Genomic DNA, 16,921 nt, shown 5'->3' on the forward strand with positions numbered 1-16,921 from the left:
GGGTAGTGACTTAAATGTGTTAAGTTACTTTATGTAATACCATTAAACTCAAGAAACAAAGAAAACTAAGGGGAAATATAATTTAAGGTGTTTGATGCATCTGGACACTGGTTTCTTCAACACTGATTTCTGTCTAATTAACCTGCTTGATTTTTTTGAGGATGCAACATCGATAACACCGTGTAACAATTTTTTTTTTTTTTTTGTTCCTGGGTAGTAAGTGTTATTTCCTAATTGCTTATGCCTCAAAAGCATAGAAAATGGCTGTTATTCCCAACAAACTTTGCTTTTGTGACCAGGACAGTGATATTTCAAAATATCACTATTTCCAATAGGAAAACAGGCAAATGTGTGTCTTTTCGTTCACATAAAGTCAGAAAAAAACAGCATATGAATCCAAATTAACATGTATTTATACTAAAGTAATACAAAAATGACTACAAAAGATTTAGAAGTGAGTAGTTTTTCGAGATTTACGATTATACTGTATTTACAGTATTTTTCTGACTTTATGTGAATGAAAAGACACACATTTGCCTGTTTTCCCATTGGAAATAGTGATATTTTGAAATATCACTGTCCTGGTCACAAAAGCAAAGTTTGTTGGGAATAACAGCCATTTTCTATGCTTTTGAGGCATAAGCAATTAGGAAATAACACTTACTACCCAGGAACAAAAATTGTGTTACATAGTGTAATGGATAATTGCAAAGCATATGACATGTTTTATTTAGATTTCCAGAAAGCTTTTGACAAAGTCCCGCACAAAAGATTAATTCTCAAACTGAAAACGCAGTAGGGATTCAAGGAAACACATGTACATGGATTAGGGAGTGGTTAACATGTAGAAAGTAGCAAGTAATGATTAGAGGAGAAACCTCAGAATGGAGTGTGGTAACCAGTGGAGTACCACAGGGATCAGTATTAGGTCCTCTGCTATTCCTAATCTACATTCATGATTTAGATTCTGGTATAGTAAGCAAACTTGTTAAATTCACAGACAACACAAAAATAGGAGGAGTGGCAAACACTGTTGCAGCAGCAAAGGTCATTCAAAATGATCTAGACAAGATTCAGAACTGGGCAGACACATGGCAAATGACATTTAATAGAGAAAAGTGTAAGATACAGCACGCAGGAAATAAAAATATGCATTATAAATATCATATGGGAGATATTGAAATTAAAGAAGGAATCTATGAAAAAGACCTAGGTGTTTTTATTGACTCAGAAATGTCTTCATCTAGACAATGTGGGGAAACTATAAAAAAGGCCAACAAGATGCTCGGATACATTGTGGAAAGTGTTGAATTTAAATCAAGGGAAGTAATGTTAAAACTGTACAGTGCTTTAGTAAGACCTCATCTTGAATATTGTGTTCAGTTCTGGTCACCTTGCTACAAAAAGGATATTGCTGCTCCAGAAAGAGTGCAAAGAAGAGCGACCAGAATTATTCCAGGTTTAAAATGCATGTCATATGCAGACAGGCTAAAAGAATTGAATCTATTCAGTCTTGAACAAAGAAGACTACGCGGCGACCTAATTCAGACATTCAAAATTCTAAAAGGTATTGACAAGGTTGACCCAAGGGACTTTTTCAACCTGAAAAAAGAAACAAGGACCAGGGGTCACAAATGGAGATTAGACAAAGGGGCATTCAGAACAGAAAATAGGAGTCACTTTTTTACACAGAGAATCGTGAGGGTCTGGAATCAACTCCCCAGTAATGTTGTTGAAGCTGACACCCTGGGATCCTTCAAGAAGCTGCTTGATGAGATTCTGGGATTGATAAGTTACTAACAACCAAATGGTCTCCTCTCATTTGTAAACTTTCTTATGTTCTTAAAAAGAATAAATCTTAGGCCTTATTGAACTGAACAAAACTTTGGGGCTTGCCTGACTGCTTTTGTCTGGTCCCTTTGACTTGGAGTACAAGTATCACTATTAAATATCAAAGTCCTTTGTAATGTGACTCATAATAATCTCTTTCTTATTATTAACTTTCAGATTTTTGGGATCTGCTTGGCACAGAATCTAGTGAGCGACATTGAGGCTGTGAGGGCCAGCTGGTGAGATAACTATAACATTTGTAAAAACGCAAAAACCACACTAGCCACTGTATGTATATTTATACAATACAAAAATGGATCTAGAATCAGTTATTTTCACTGCAGTATTTTCAAAACTGTTCTGGGATTATTTTAAAGCTTGCCACCTAGTGGAAATCACTCAATTACATGTATTTTTTATTTTTTTGCATAGACCAAATACTTCATTTAAATATAAAATTAGTATAAAAAATGGGAACACCCACAAAATCACTAAACATTGCTGAGTAGAATCTGAGTACTTGGTACAAAGGAAATGTTTGGAAATCCCATTCATTTGATACTGTTACAAATAAAAAAATTGAGTTTAAAAAGTTGGAAAACACAAAATGCTAATGGATCACTGCGGCTATTTAATTATAGGATATTCCCTTTCCATGTAGGCTCTAATGCACCCAGTTCAAAGGTACTACAGAGGACAACAAATCAGAAACATAGCCTTTATGAGACTCTGTACAGTAAAAATGAATCAATTTCAGTGTCTCATTACACCCACTAGCTCACAACAAACCTGCTCTTTCCCGTCCTGTTCACTTAGGATGACTCACTTTATTACAGGCTGACAAGGGCTGCAAAGTGTAATATACATAAATTAATTTTCAGATGAATATTTTGTTCTGCTGGGTGTGGACACCAAAATGTCAAGAGCTGCTGTTGTTTTTTTTTTTTTTTTTTTTTTTACTTTAAAAACATCTGAGCACTCCTGATTTCTGTTAACAATTGCACATAAAAATAGAAAAAAAAAATCTGGCGTGCTTATGTAGCTCTGAGTAGATATCTGTTTGAAGCACTGGTCACTGGATGTAGCAACATAGGTGAGATTTATCAAAGTGTTTATACGCGCAGGTTTTTAATTTTAGGAGACTTTGATAAATGTAGCAGATACCTCTTTATTAAAGAGTTAGTTGCTTCAATATGATTTTAATTGATTCTTTACGTTCCAAGATGCAGCAATAATGAGTCATCATTCTTTTTCACTATAACCCCATCTAATGTTTAGTTTAGTGCCTGGCAGTTAGTGTTGCCAAGACAACCTCAAAGCAAGCTAGATCCAGATAAATAAAGATCTAGAACAAAATTAGGATAGCACAATATTTTAGCTACCCCAAACCATGGATATGTGTACAATATCAATTAAAATGACATTTGAAGGTTTGGTAAATAGGGACTGTAGACTCACTAAATTATTGGTTGGGTTATATTCCTCAAGCATTTGACATGCAGTAAGTTGACAGCTGTTGTTTCCAAGCACCAGATTACCGGATCTTCACCATGGATAGAACATCCCTGTTATACCACGCGGTGACAGTTTCATTGCAGCATTCTTTTTTTTTTGTGACAGCTGTGAAGTTGTGGACCCACACACACAGAATCAAACACAAACTCTTTGGCACTGTTTTCCCTAGTTTAGTGTTATTGCATGTTGGTAGGGCCCAGTTTTGCTAACCTGTTCTATGAATTTGTGGTAGAATGTTTCTTTTCCTCTTACACAATTTGTGTCTTTGATTTCTAGAAGCCTTGATGACTGTTTGGGTGCCACCTCTGAATGTTATCCAAGAGAATCTCCTTTTTTTCTTGACATCAGCCTGTCTATCCGCTCTGAGTTTCAGAGAATGCAGTTTTCTATGGTGATGAGGATGCCATCCAATTCCCAAGCCTTAACCATGTGCATTTTAATCATTGTTATTTACAGGGGCTACCTGGCTAACATATCATCAATAAGGCACTCACGCGTGTTACAAAAAGCCCATGGAACTTTAATCCCTCGAGGAAACCTCCAGTCTTCCAGCAGTTCCCCCTTTCCACAGCATCCTTAACTTCTGTCCATCTTACAGTGACCACACCACATTCCTTTACAGAGGTTCACATCTGCCTGGTAGAACGAAGCCCGTGGTCCTCATTTAATACCTCCTGATAATAGGATCTGCTGCTAACTGTACCCACAAGTACCTCTAGGACTCTCATTCACTTTCTCATTTCACTTCCCATTCACAGCCACAATAAGCATTCTGCCTGTGTCATTTATCGAAGATTTCAAGACATACAGCCAGATTGGTGAAAACAGTGGACTACATTTGCACCAGTTTCATCTAAAATAAAGTATGACTAAAACGCTTACTGAATTAGGCCCATGTTGTTTGTCAAGTATCAGACTTGTGGTAGTAGTTCAAAGGACAAGTATTCTTTTAAACATTTTAGTCCTTAAAGGTAATTAGTGAACAGATACAGCAGGCTTACCTTTAATGTTTAACCCATCATTGGAAAAAAAAATGAATGTACAGTAGTTGAAAAACATTCAAAATCAAGAAGTTTATAACTATATTAAGGAGCGAAGATGTTTTTATTTTAAAAAAGCAGCAGAAATTGGCATAGATGTTGTCCAGCTTTAAGACAAATGCTCTGTGTGTTTCTGTTTTATTGTCCTCACTGAACATTTTTAGCATTTTCTGTATACTTCTACTTTTAATGCTAATAATGCTCATGTTCCTGCATACTAGTTTTAACCAACCAATCATTATGAAATAAGAATGCTTTTTAGTAAGCTGCGCTTTTTAAAATCAAAGAATGGGTTTCACCTAAAATAAAAAAACTAAAAAGGTTTTATCACACTGAATTACCAATGCCTGTATTTTAACTTGAATAACTTAAGGTACAATCATTGTTACAAAAACAAGCCCAAATGACTCTTAAGGACGAGTATCTGCTGACTGGAAGGTGCACTTTGGATAAGGAATTGATGTATATGGTACAGTTTTGAAAATGCAGAAATGGGAATTCCTATTTAGAATAGTCACATATTGAAGTCAAAATTAAATGTGTTTGTCTCAGAATAATGGCAAGTGTGTTTCTAAATCCTGCATGTACCTCAAAATATCCTCTGGGATGAAACTCATTGCTCAACCTAGTTCCTATAGTCACAGAACTAAATGATACCACCTACCTCCTGTTTCGTGCTTCCTAGTACTGCAGTCACTAACTTCTCTCCCCATTGCTTGATTCCGCCTGTGCTGGTCCACCCATCTAAGCTACTACGCTACAAATATAGTAAAGGCAGGGGTGGGCAGTATTGAAAATACATGAAATTGAAATACATGTTTTCATTATATTTATATTTTTGTAATTTGTAATGCAAATGTTAATGTATACTGCCTGAGTATTTTGTAGTTTTCAAAAAAAAAAAAAAAACATTGTTTTACATTGCTGCTATGCCACCCAGAGCTAAGTTCATTGTAGGATTTCAGATGCAAACAACCTTTTCACTGTGATAACGCGACAACATAGGGTTTTGTAAACGTTTTGTATACAAAAATGTGTACTCTGTCTGATCCCGTATGGTTTGTCTGTGGGGGAAAAAAAGTGAACTATTATCTGATTTAAAATCTGCATTTTCCCCTAAACTCTTCCTTTTGTACATATAACTTGTCCAGTCAGGAATTCGCACCAGCAGCCCCCAAAAAACTGTTAACTTGTCAGCACAACAGGTAAGAAGAATTATGTACAGTAGTTTATTAGGCTTCCCAGCCAAAGGCTAGGAAGCCTATTGTTATCTTATCGAATCTTATCGAAATGCGCCCCTAACAACAAACTGCTGCTGTTTGAAAACCGTTTGTCCAACAAACTCCAAACTTGGTAGTTATCGTCCCAGTATCAATGGGATACAAATATGTGAAAATGGTGATGTTTTATAAAACAAGATGGCAGCCACTTATACGTTTACGTTTGAAATTTAAACCTGCATCAGTTGACAAACTATTTACTTGACTAACTCCAAACTTCACAAACATCTTCCCTAATACTGTATCAATACAACTGACTTTTAAAACAATTGTGTTGACCGAAAACAAAAATGGCCATTTGACACATTTTTTAGAAACCTTTCAAAATCTTCTTCTTGGGAACCGGTGAAGCGATTGATCTGACATGTGGCATATGTCATCAGCATCCAAACTCACATCAAGTTTGTGAAGCAGAAGTTTCTGCTTTTTTTTTTTGTCCAAATGGCTGCCACAGACTTTAACGAAATGCGCCCTTAACAGCAAACTGCTGCTATTTGAACACAGTTTGACCAACAAACTCCAAACTTGGTAGTTATTGTCCCAGTAACAATGGGATACAAATATGTCAAAATGGTGATGTTTTATAAAACAAGATTGCCGCCAGTTATACATTTACATTTGAAATTTAAACCTAGTTCTGGTTGTTATTAGTTATACTTTATGCTGTCCACTCTGTCCACCATCTATCCACCTCAACAGCGAGCTCATGGTAATGACGTTCCAAAACTTCTGGGCTTGAGGGCAGCAGCTTCTCAGACCCTACCTTGGGTCTTCTGCGCACGCTCCCTCTGCAGGCATGTGCTTGTCCATACAGACGATGTAATAGTGGTTGGTGGCTTATGTCAATCACAAAGGTGGTCTCAAGTTTTGCTATGTGCACAGAAGAACCTGCTGCCACTACAGAGGGTCCCAGCGCCTCAGAGTGGAGGTGAACCCCGAGGTGGTAGAACAACTTTCATGAAAAGGATTGTTAAAGAGAACCAATGGAGAACAGCCACTGTAGTCTAATTTTAGTTCTTTATTTTTATTTAATAGTGCCCAATCATTTTTTTTGTTTTCCTCCCGATTTTAGTAGTGCCTAATTTTATGTACATCAGTCTGTTGGTCGAGCTTCCTACTTTCAGCCTGGGAGCTCCAGACTGCTTCGGTCCACCGAGGCACGTGATCCTAGGTGCTCTTGTTCCACCGGGAGAATCCGGGGGTTAAACAGTAATGGACAACAATGTTAAAAATATGCGGTGGCTGGCCCAGAGTGACAACTTAAACTCCATTAAACCACTGTGGGGCATTTTGGGCATCAGACCACCAACCTTTGCTGAAAGGGCCTGAGCTGTGATTGCTGCCAAAGGACACAAGGACCCGCTGCATGTTTCCTTAATGTTGCTTGAAATTGTTAACTATTTCGGTTCCTTTATTAGATTTTTCTGTATGACATATAACAATCTTGGTTTGTTTTTATTAAAGGTATTTTGCCATTTTAAATGGCATTTTCCAAATAGAAGTGTATCTTTGTATTGAAGGTGTTTCCAAAGTAGTTTGTATTTTGGATTTGGATACATTTTTCTGAGTATTTTCTATTAAAAATACATTTATCTAAGTATTTTGCCCAAGCATGAGTAAAGGTAAATGTACTTTAGATGTCACGCAGGCATATTTTGAGAACCGCTCATCTACTTGTGACAGAAATTGATTTGATTTGTGAGTTTAGACATACTTTAGCACAAGTCCTGGCATTCTGGATTGGATAGGATCATGATGACATGGGAGCCTATTTTCTCATATTAGGGAGGGCTGTGATATTGTTCTTGGGAACATTCAGCAGGGGTAATTTAGGTTGCATCTCATGTTTCTTTATTAATACCTTATCCCTGCTCTCAAGTGAACCTTCCACAGCCTTCTCACCAATAACCCCATTTCCTTTTGCCTCTTCAAACCTTCAACCTCTGATCCCCATCTATAAGTAATCTTTCTCCACTCCACACCTCTTATGCTCCCTCTAACGCTGCGCCCATGTTTGAGGAATCAGTTGCTAACCTATGTGCCTTTTTAGATTTTCAGCATGGAGTAAACCTAACCTTGTTTGTTTTGCAGCTTGTTCACCTGATGCAGAATCCCACCTTGACCCTTGATTACATAGGTAAACCTCCACTTTTTCTGTAGCAGAGAACATGAGTCCACCTTTTCATGGTTTTATAAAGTGAACTAAGGCTAGTTTGTATATTAATGTTAATTATTAAAACACATAACTGTTTCATTCAAATTCCGTATTGCAACTTAAAAGAACTTCGCTAAGAGTTAAGCATTTTAACATGACAAAAATTGCAAAAATCTAAAACGAAGTATGCTGTTTGTACTTTAACTGTTAAAAGATCTAAACATGTTTTTAGAATATACATTTTTAACTATTCTATTTTCTTTTTGTTTACATTGAAGGTCTCTTCAAGCATGACAGTTTTCCAGGCCATAGAAATGTCAAGTTCCACAAACTGAAAACTGTAAAAAGGGAAGTATCTGCACTATTGTTTAATTATATGTATATAGATTATTCACACTTTTGTAGAAGTTACATGATGCCAATTTTTGTTGAACTTCTGGCAGTGTCAAACACATTCTGTAACTAATTTAACTAATCTGACATGCACTGCATGCCTAAAAAACCTTGCATTTGTTTCACTCATGTATTCAGTGATTAAAAAAAATAAAATTATCATCAACAAAAAAGTTTTATGTACACTGATAATGAACAGCAAGAGGACAAATGCAGAAAAATGAAAAGACAAGGAATCCATTACACTTGTCACCAGAAGGGTTATCAGAGGATTTATATTTATCAAGTACCTGGTTTATTTCCCATACATAAGTAGGTTTCCATTGGTTTCCTGAAGCATCCTTCATCCTGACACGTCGCATGTAGATGTAAAGTTCTAAAATATTTATATTTTGCTTTAATGTCAGCAACATTACTTCATCAGCACAACAGCATAGTATAGCTATTTTGTTACCCAGGTCATCTGCAGTGCTCATCTCTTTAGCTGCTGCATTGCAGACCTGCGCATGCTTGGGGCTGAACAGCAGCAGCATTCTGTTCTGCCTGCCTCCCTTGGTCTTGCCCACCTCCGGCACTTTGTAGGCCTTCCTGGCTTTGTAGTTTAGGTCCTCCATAAATCAGATTCCCGGCACAGCCACTAAGGCATCTGAAACAGCATGTTTTTCATTTATCGGTAAAACATTTTCTTTCCATTGGGGTCCCGCTTTTATATTTATATTAGCCAAGAAGATAAACACATTGAAACAATGATAAAAAGTTCGAGGACCCAGCAGGCAATGTGTTTACACTACCCTACTTCCACTGAGGGTGGTGACTAAAGTACTACATGCCATTATATCAGCCCTAGTACCTTAAGACAAAGTAACACTGCACTGTAGAATCAACTCACATTATTCGTTCTAATAGAACATACTGTATGTGCTTAAGAAAGGCACACAGTGACTGCTAGGTAGTGTTCTGTGAGGCATATGAGAGGAATCTCAGCTGAAGCCTGCCAGCACCATGCCTGACCTCTGCCCCTCACCTTTCAGGAATGCTAGGTTGACAAACACCCAAAAACAAATGAAGAAAAGTAAACTGAAGCCCTAAAAGCAAAACCCATCAACATGAAGTATGCATACACCTCAAAGGATAGTCAAAGGGTACATTCTTTAGGTTAAAATTGAACCATTTGAGTAACATATAATGTAGGAATTAGAATGGAACATTAACTTTAAATATGCTCCCGAAAAAGGAAAGACACTTCTAGGAGATAATGTGTAGTGTATTGATGAAAGGCGAAGTTATTTTTTACTGTAATTGAGAATAGGTTGTCTAATAGAATTGTTTGGTTTTAACTTTACAAATGGTAATACACTATGGGGGACATGTATCAAGATCGACTGATGCAGGGCTAAATTGGCAAAGTGTAAATTGGCGCTCCGTCGCGGCACAAATTGGACTCCATCCTGAATGTATTAACTGGCCCAAAATGAATGAGGCACGATGTAAGCTGCCACATTTAAATGTGAAAATTCTGCTGTGCCAATATTCTGAAACCCTAAAAATGGGCTACAGTAGCACACATTATCGGGCTAATCCGAAAAATAGCACCTCCCCTCCAACTGGGCTACCCCAGTTGAACAACAGGTAGGTCATTTGTAGAGGCAGAAAAGACCCGTGTTGACAAAGTGTCTTGACGGATAAAACCAAATATACATAATGAAAAGGATACAATGAACCAACTTTATTACATGACGAATATAAACAAGTGTACACAATGAAATAGCCGGTATCGAGCTATAATTTCATCCTCCGGGAGATTACAAAGGGTAATGCAGACCCTAAATACTCTCCCTTCTTCTCAATACTCTACCTCTGTTCCTGGGTTGTTCAGGACGATTAGGAGCCTGTATTCTCCTTCGTAAGAAATGCCCCTGAAAATCACAATATCACGAATTTCACGGTAATCGTGTATTTCACTGCCTACCTTTAAAAAATATGCATTTTATTTTCCTTAGTTTATTTTACATTAGTGTAGTGTACTCTTCACCTCCCCTGTTCATTTCATACTTTTATCAAGTAGAAGCAGCGCTACAGTAGCTGTACACGGTCCGGCGTCAATGCTGTGCATTTAGTTACTACGGCAACGGGGTCAAACAAATACCGGCTTCATGATTGGTGAATTCCTCATACTGTACAATGACATTTCTAAATACTACTAGAAATGTACAGTATATAAAGAAAACACAAACGCTTCGGTTTTGTCTTTTCATTTCTCCCGTGCTTAATATTTTGAGATTAGAGGCAGCAAAATAGACTATAAATAAAAGTCATTTTAATGTGTCAACATAAGTCTACAAAACTCGAAAAATGTTGCTGAATTTGTCATTCAAAGTTCTTTTAAAAAAATTAATTTTGTCTGCTTGTTCCTTTTTTTGCAGCCAACACAGACCATTTAAGCATCTTGTTTCCAGCAGAAGTTTGTTAAATGTTTTAATGAGTGTTTCAATAGTGAACTGAGTTACAATGTACATTGTTGACTCAGTAGCTAGGCTAAATATTAAAATGTTTCAGCCTTGAATTTTGGGTGAAGTTAGGCAGCTTACATCAGTATAATACAGTGATCCTCAAAGTGGTGCCCACGGGCAAATTTGTACCCGCGAAGCCAGGCCATCATGCCCACGGCAGCTGTTCTTAAATTATGGGTCATGAAGGCTTCTGCGATACGATCCAATTGAATATCTGCATTGTCTCTGCGGTACCCAATCATAAGTTAGCTGGGTGGGAAATAAACTATGTCTGTTTCAGATGCAGGTACTGACAGTAAGTGTAACCAATAGGAGAGTCAAAAATCTGTCAAGCTTTACGCAGCTGTCCAATCATAAGCAAGCAGAGCAAGCAGAGGCCATTCACGGTATTTTGCAAGAAAACTGAAGGAGAGTGAGTAGCCAGAGGGAAAGTGAAATATCTGACAGCTGTCCAATCATTCGTGAGCAGAGGCGGGGTGTTAATATGCTGGGTAAGCTCTGAATTTCACCGACTGTTACTGAGAAAAATAATACATTTCAGTATGTAGAATTTAATTTTGTACTACATCTATATTTTTTTTTTATTTCACCAGACCCAGGAAACTCCGTAGTGTATTTGGTTACAAATCCACTTTCTCTGCGTAATTGTACTGGAGAAGAGCGATCTTTAAAACAGAGTAAAATAGAAACAAAGTGAGACACTATCTAACCTCTTTTATTTTAGTTTATTCATGGTTATCTGTGTAAATATGCTATTTAAAAATATTTGCATTGCGTATTTTATGTAAATTATTTAAATAAGCGCATCACGCACAATTACTGCCTGAGACTTGGCTTTATCAGAGTGAGCCATGAATAACTCATGCTATATATATATATATATATATATATATATATATATATATATATATATATATATATATATATATATATATATATATATATATAATTACACACACATGCATACACACACACACTCTGTGTATGTTGCAAGAAGGCAGTGTTTAAGACAAGAACCTAGGCAATGTTTTGTTTGTTAATAAAATGTTTTTTTTTATTTTTATTTTTTTTTAATGGTTATTCATGAATTTCTTTTAAAAATACTGTGAATTTTCCAGACCTCTATATTAATGCTGCTTTCCGACTTTTTATTTGCGCCAATGAGACCAAATTAAAGTCAGTCTTATTTGTAGACCCTTTTAGGGGCTTTTTCTGCTGCTTCATAAATCTCATTTTAATATCAGACTTCATTTACAAATGAGCCCCACCTACAATTTGCCCATGCATATAATTAAGGCTTGACGCGCCTTGAAATGCATGGCTAATGAGCGTCGGAATGCATTGCGTGGCAGAGCGCATTTTGACAGTGCTAACACGGCCTTAACTTGCCAAAAGTGCCATGATACATATGGGGCAATTTTAAGGCCGACGTAAACTTGGTGCTATGGCATTAATGCCGTCGCAAATGCTTGATACATGACTCCCTTTGTTACTAGTAACATTTCAGTGTAATTTAAAAGTGTTTGAGATCAGTATTCACAATCTAAAAATGTTATATGACCTATGTGAGAGAACTGGAGTTTTAAGATGTTACTATCCCATTGTGTTAAGCAAACTGTATATGCTTTTTTCTTGTTATGTAGTATTATGTGCTCCCTTATGTAAATCCTCTTTTTTTACATGCAGGTTTTAATGGGTAATAAATGTGTTTTATTAAAACAAAAGCGCTGTGTTAATGGAATGTACTGTTTATTTCTGATCATGACCTGATTGAGTGTTTAAAGCAACTGTAACTTCTGGTTGATCACATGGTGATTTCACATAGAATAATCCACGTGCTGACAAGCATTCAGTAATAGTCCAATTTATGTTTGAGTGAATTTGAATATTGAATCCTCACACGCCTAGTACAATACCTTACCTGACAAGATTAACACATCTACAAACATACAATAGAACCAGAACAGACAAATAAAAATAAACTTGCACAAAAAATAGTTTGACATATTTCATGGACTACAGGAATCTTTATTGTATAATTTTAGGATCTATGATTTGTTTTTGACATTTCAAAAATAGCATGACCAGTGAAATGAGGCAGCGATACAATGCATTACTCTTCCAGATGAGGGCTCTGCTGGAGCTCAAAGTGCACAATCCCTATCATATTCCCAGCCTCCTCTGCCTGTTCTCTAGGTTATAGGCACTACATCCCTATGTGGATTAGATGTGGACAGCCTGCGAGCAGTATGGCTAAACACTGTTACATCACCAACTGGACTACAACATGCACATCTCACTACATGGCATTCAAGCAACAAGGGAAGAGTGGCAGATTGGCAGATTCATATCACAGAAATGGGCTAAAAAGTTTTTCTTTTTTAATTTTGTTAAGGTGGTTACCTACAGTATTTTTTTTTTAGTTTTTCTTGTTGGAGTTAACTGAGCAGACCTGTATATGCATGCACAAGTCGTTTAAAGGGAGTGTTAGCAGGAACAGTGGACGATGGACAGAACGGGAGACCCTGGGACATGACACTGGATAGACAAAGTGACGAGGAAGGGGGTTAGAGTCCTTTAGCTCTGTACTGTTAATCTCTGCTCTGTTAAGGATGCCTGGTGGGCCACCGTTTTGTTCTCATGGCTTCGCAGCTTTGATACAACATCCAGAAACATCAAGCTTTGTACTTCCTTATGCAGAGGTTCTGCGGGGGGAAAAACAACAACAAAAAAAAAACATTAGACACCCACATTTGTGATAACTCACTAAACAGTTTATGAGTCACACCCCTGCATCCAAAGACCTTGATAAATCTGGCCCGTGGCGAATACCGAATAATAGTTAAATTGTTCACAGTGGTTTTCATATAAAATTGGTATGTAAAATCAAAAGTATGGATAGATGGGTGTTGACAGTGTCTCGTCGTGTCGGAAACTCAAGTTGCTAAGAAGTGTCCACTTTTCTGTCCATGCAGATCTTGCTTGTTACATTTTTTGAGTCGATTAGGGAAACATTCAAGCTTTCAGTTACACGCAAACACTGATACTCATAAATAGCAAGAGTGGTAAGCGAGCACACATTTAATCAACAGCAATCTATAATCAGATTTCTTGTTACAGGGGGCCCCCTCTGGTGCTGTCATTTAAGACAATAAAGGATGTACAAGACATGGTATATATATATATATATATATAAATATATATTATATATATATATATATATATATTATATATATATATATATATATAATATATATGTGGTGTGTTTGTGTGTGTGTTTTTAAGTAGTTATTTACTACCAAGTCATAGTCCACAAAAAATGTACCTGTCCATCTCGACTTATGCAGGTCTAACACCAGAAGTACTATTGCATGTAGTTAAAGGTTGGCAGTATTTAGATTTGTTTTGATCAGTAAAATAGTAATACACTTTTTTCTTCTATCCAACAGATGACTTGGTAAATGCTGTATGAACATCTGTTAAATGTGTCAATTTTCATGTGTAGTATATAAAAGGAATGTCCTGTTTGTTTTAATTATTTATTGTGTGTTTTTTTGTATAATTCTCTATTGTTTCTGCTTCAATCATTATTGGTGACTGTCTAAAGTGAAGTCGTTTGAAAAGAATAACCACTAGAGGGTTTGCAGCAGTATTTTCTGTCCCTTCTGTAGCTGATTTTAGCCTGGTAAACAATGAAACAGGCACTGTAAAGAACTATACAAGACACTAAGGCTGTACAGCTTTTAAATAATTAAACCTTTTGTAATCTGTTCTTTAGTATTAAAGACACAAGAGAACTAATTATGGATTTATAGTCAAATGCTTCAGTTAAAAGGTGAAATTAACAAAGAAAAATTACAAGAAACTAAATACTGCTGGACGTTTTTTTAATGAAAATGTCAGATGATTCACATTTAAAAAAACGACTCACCTGAACCCATGACAGTACAGATCAGTACCATGGAATTGTATTTGATCTCAGGGGCACTCCTCTCGTCTGATAACAGCTTGTGTAGTACCTGCACTAGTGTAGCACTTTCCAGGTCCTTCTCGGCCATCCCTGTGCCAGAAAACACATTCAGATCTGTGTTCAGGGATGTTTTTGAACAAACTAACAATTATCTTAGTTGATATTAACTAGCTCACAGTATAACACAAGTTCCAATAGCTTTTAAGCAAACAACAGTTTCCTGATTAAGCCACATACTGTTAATAAATAAATCAAGGAAACAAATTTGGATCCTGAAACAAGGCTGAACCACAACTGGATTCTGCAATTCCTGTGACTGTTTTAACAACTTAATATAATTTTAATTATTGTTTGGTAATTGCAATCACTGACCAAACTGGGGGGTCCATCATATTTTTTTTACATATACTTTGCAGTGCGAGTATCTTTGGAACTACATCCTCAAGTGACCCTGAGGTGAGGACATCACCATACTCATCTTTGTCTTGCCAAAGTTGTAGTTACCCAAGTCTAAAGCAGCTATCAGTCCAAGAGCTACCAGGGCTTCATTCTGCATGATCACGTGCTCGCTCGTTGCCATGGCAGCCAAGTGTTTCACACCACCGCACTGGATTACCGTCCTGACGACATCCTGAAAAATGTCAGAATTGTTTGAAAACTCAAGAAGAATGTCTTCATTATTATTTCTTTAAATACATAAAATGTCCTAAGATGCAGAAAACATAAACAAGATAGAATATCCCATGACAATGATTTATGAATCACCCTAGAATCAAAGCTTTAGTGGAGTGGAAAAGAAACAATCCAAAGTTGTTAAATGTTGTATTGTCCTGAAGCAGCTATATCACCATCACACAATATGTTAAGGATTTCAAACAAACTGACTCTTAAACAGTGATAGCTAAAGCTTTATAATCAATACATTATACCATTTCTTAGCATTATCAAATAAAGCATTTTTTGGGGAGGGGAGCAAAAAAGGCAACACTTTCGTCCTCCTGTTACCATATCACTTCCTGTTGTACAGGCCAATGTCCATTGCAAGGCTTCATTCTGGTAGACCATGTCAAGGAGTCTGACGCAGGAAGTAAAAGTGTACCAGGAAGAATCAAGTTTTACAAAGCCTTACAGTAGTTCTTGAAAAAAAATATGCACAGACACAATGAAAGTCAAAAACAAGTGAAAAACAAAAAGATTTTAGGTTACAAACAAGAGGTAAGGGCACTGATTTCAACCCCTTGGTGATAACTCATTTAACATTCTCTGTTTTTATTGCAGTTATACAGAATCTGTGATGGAATCATCTGCAGTATTTTCCCTTACATTTGGGAGTCTGCACAAAGTCCATAAATCGAGTAGTATCTAACATAAAACAACCTCTCATTTAAAAAAATATTCTGTCTAGATGCAGTTTGCTTACAGATGCTGCCATGACAATTGTGCTGTACAACTGACCTTTGATTTGCTGTGCCTTATAAGTGCAGAGAGCAGTCGGTTTGATTCACCCATCACGCCTGCGTGGTCTTTAGCTTCACACCATTCCACCAGGCGTTCCACCAACTTCACATTTTTCCCCAGCTGTTCTGCAGCTTCGGCTAGTAAAAGAGATAGAGGATAAATGTGAATGGTTTCTCAGACTTGGAATACAGGGTCTGTCAAAACATGCACAACATACATATAGTTTCTATAAACGACCTTCAACGTTACACATTGCACATGGAAAGCCAACTGTGTGTGGAATAGGATGAATAATGTAGAGTAGTTTTGTCTGACAACACTTTTACAGTCAGGCTGTACTGTAATCTCCAGCCCAATAGCATACTGGCATACTTGGAGTCACAATATTCTGTACATGAAAAAATCCATTGTAGTTTACAAAGTGAGTTTATGCTCTTGAAGCCCATACAGTCATCAGACTTGACAGTTAGTAACTTACATTTTGCATTACACAGACTTCCCCATCACTTTTGAAGAGTTTATTTAGTTTGATCACTTGTAGACCTGTATTTGGTGCACGTTCATGTTAACCCACCAGCCTCCATGGTCTCCATGAACGTTTATCTGTAAAACTATCTTATGGCCATGAGATAACTATCTTGTGTGCATTAAATATATCATTTTTCTCTCATTGCTATTTTTATAGGTATCTCGTGGCACTGAGATAGTAAGACGTGCACACAAGATAAATATATTTTTCTCCCATGCCCCCTACCGGGCTCCATTGTAAA

General features: G+C 36.8%; 2 protein-coding genes across 5 annotated transcripts in view; one reads left to right on the forward strand and one right to left on the reverse strand.

Moving 5' to 3' along the window:
• The window catches only part of LOC121322386 (tetraspanin-5), a 46,151-nt gene extending 37,773 nt beyond the window's left edge, over positions 1-8,378 (forward strand). The window contains exons 8-11 of one of the 2 annotated variants that reach the window (XR_005951032.1): positions 2,008-2,069; positions 4,104-4,208; positions 7,757-7,802; positions 8,099-8,378. Coding sequence is in view for 1 of the 2 variants with exons in the window: in XM_041262276.1 (XP_041118210.1) it covers positions 2,008-2,069; positions 7,757-7,769 (75 nt within the window). In the remaining variant the exon portion in view is untranslated. The remainder of the gene's footprint in view (positions 1-2,007; positions 2,070-4,103; positions 4,209-7,756; positions 7,803-8,098) is intronic. The other variant, XM_041262276.1, reaches the window with a different exon arrangement.
• A 4,356-nt stretch (positions 8,379-12,734) lies between these two features.
• Positions 12,735-16,921, reverse strand: part of LOC121322391 (rap1 GTPase-GDP dissociation stimulator 1-like) — a 79,088-nt gene continuing 74,901 nt past the window's right edge. For all 3 annotated transcript variants that reach the window (XM_041262298.1, XM_041262289.1, XM_041262307.1), the window contains 4 exons: positions 16,149-16,288; positions 15,198-15,324; positions 14,655-14,783; positions 12,735-13,428 (listed from right to left, as the gene is read on the reverse strand). In XM_041262298.1, coding sequence (XP_041118232.1) covers positions 13,301-13,428; positions 14,655-14,783; positions 15,198-15,324; positions 16,149-16,288 — 524 coding nt within the window. In that variant the 3' untranslated portion in view covers positions 12,735-13,300. The remainder of the gene's footprint in view (positions 13,429-14,654; positions 14,784-15,197; positions 15,325-16,148; positions 16,289-16,921) is intronic.

This window comes from Polyodon spathula, chromosome 1 (assembly GCF_017654505.1).
Source record: "Polyodon spathula isolate WHYD16114869_AA chromosome 1, ASM1765450v1, whole genome shotgun sequence".
In the NCBI taxonomy this organism is placed as follows: Eukaryota; Metazoa; Chordata; class Actinopteri; order Acipenseriformes; family Polyodontidae; genus Polyodon; species Polyodon spathula.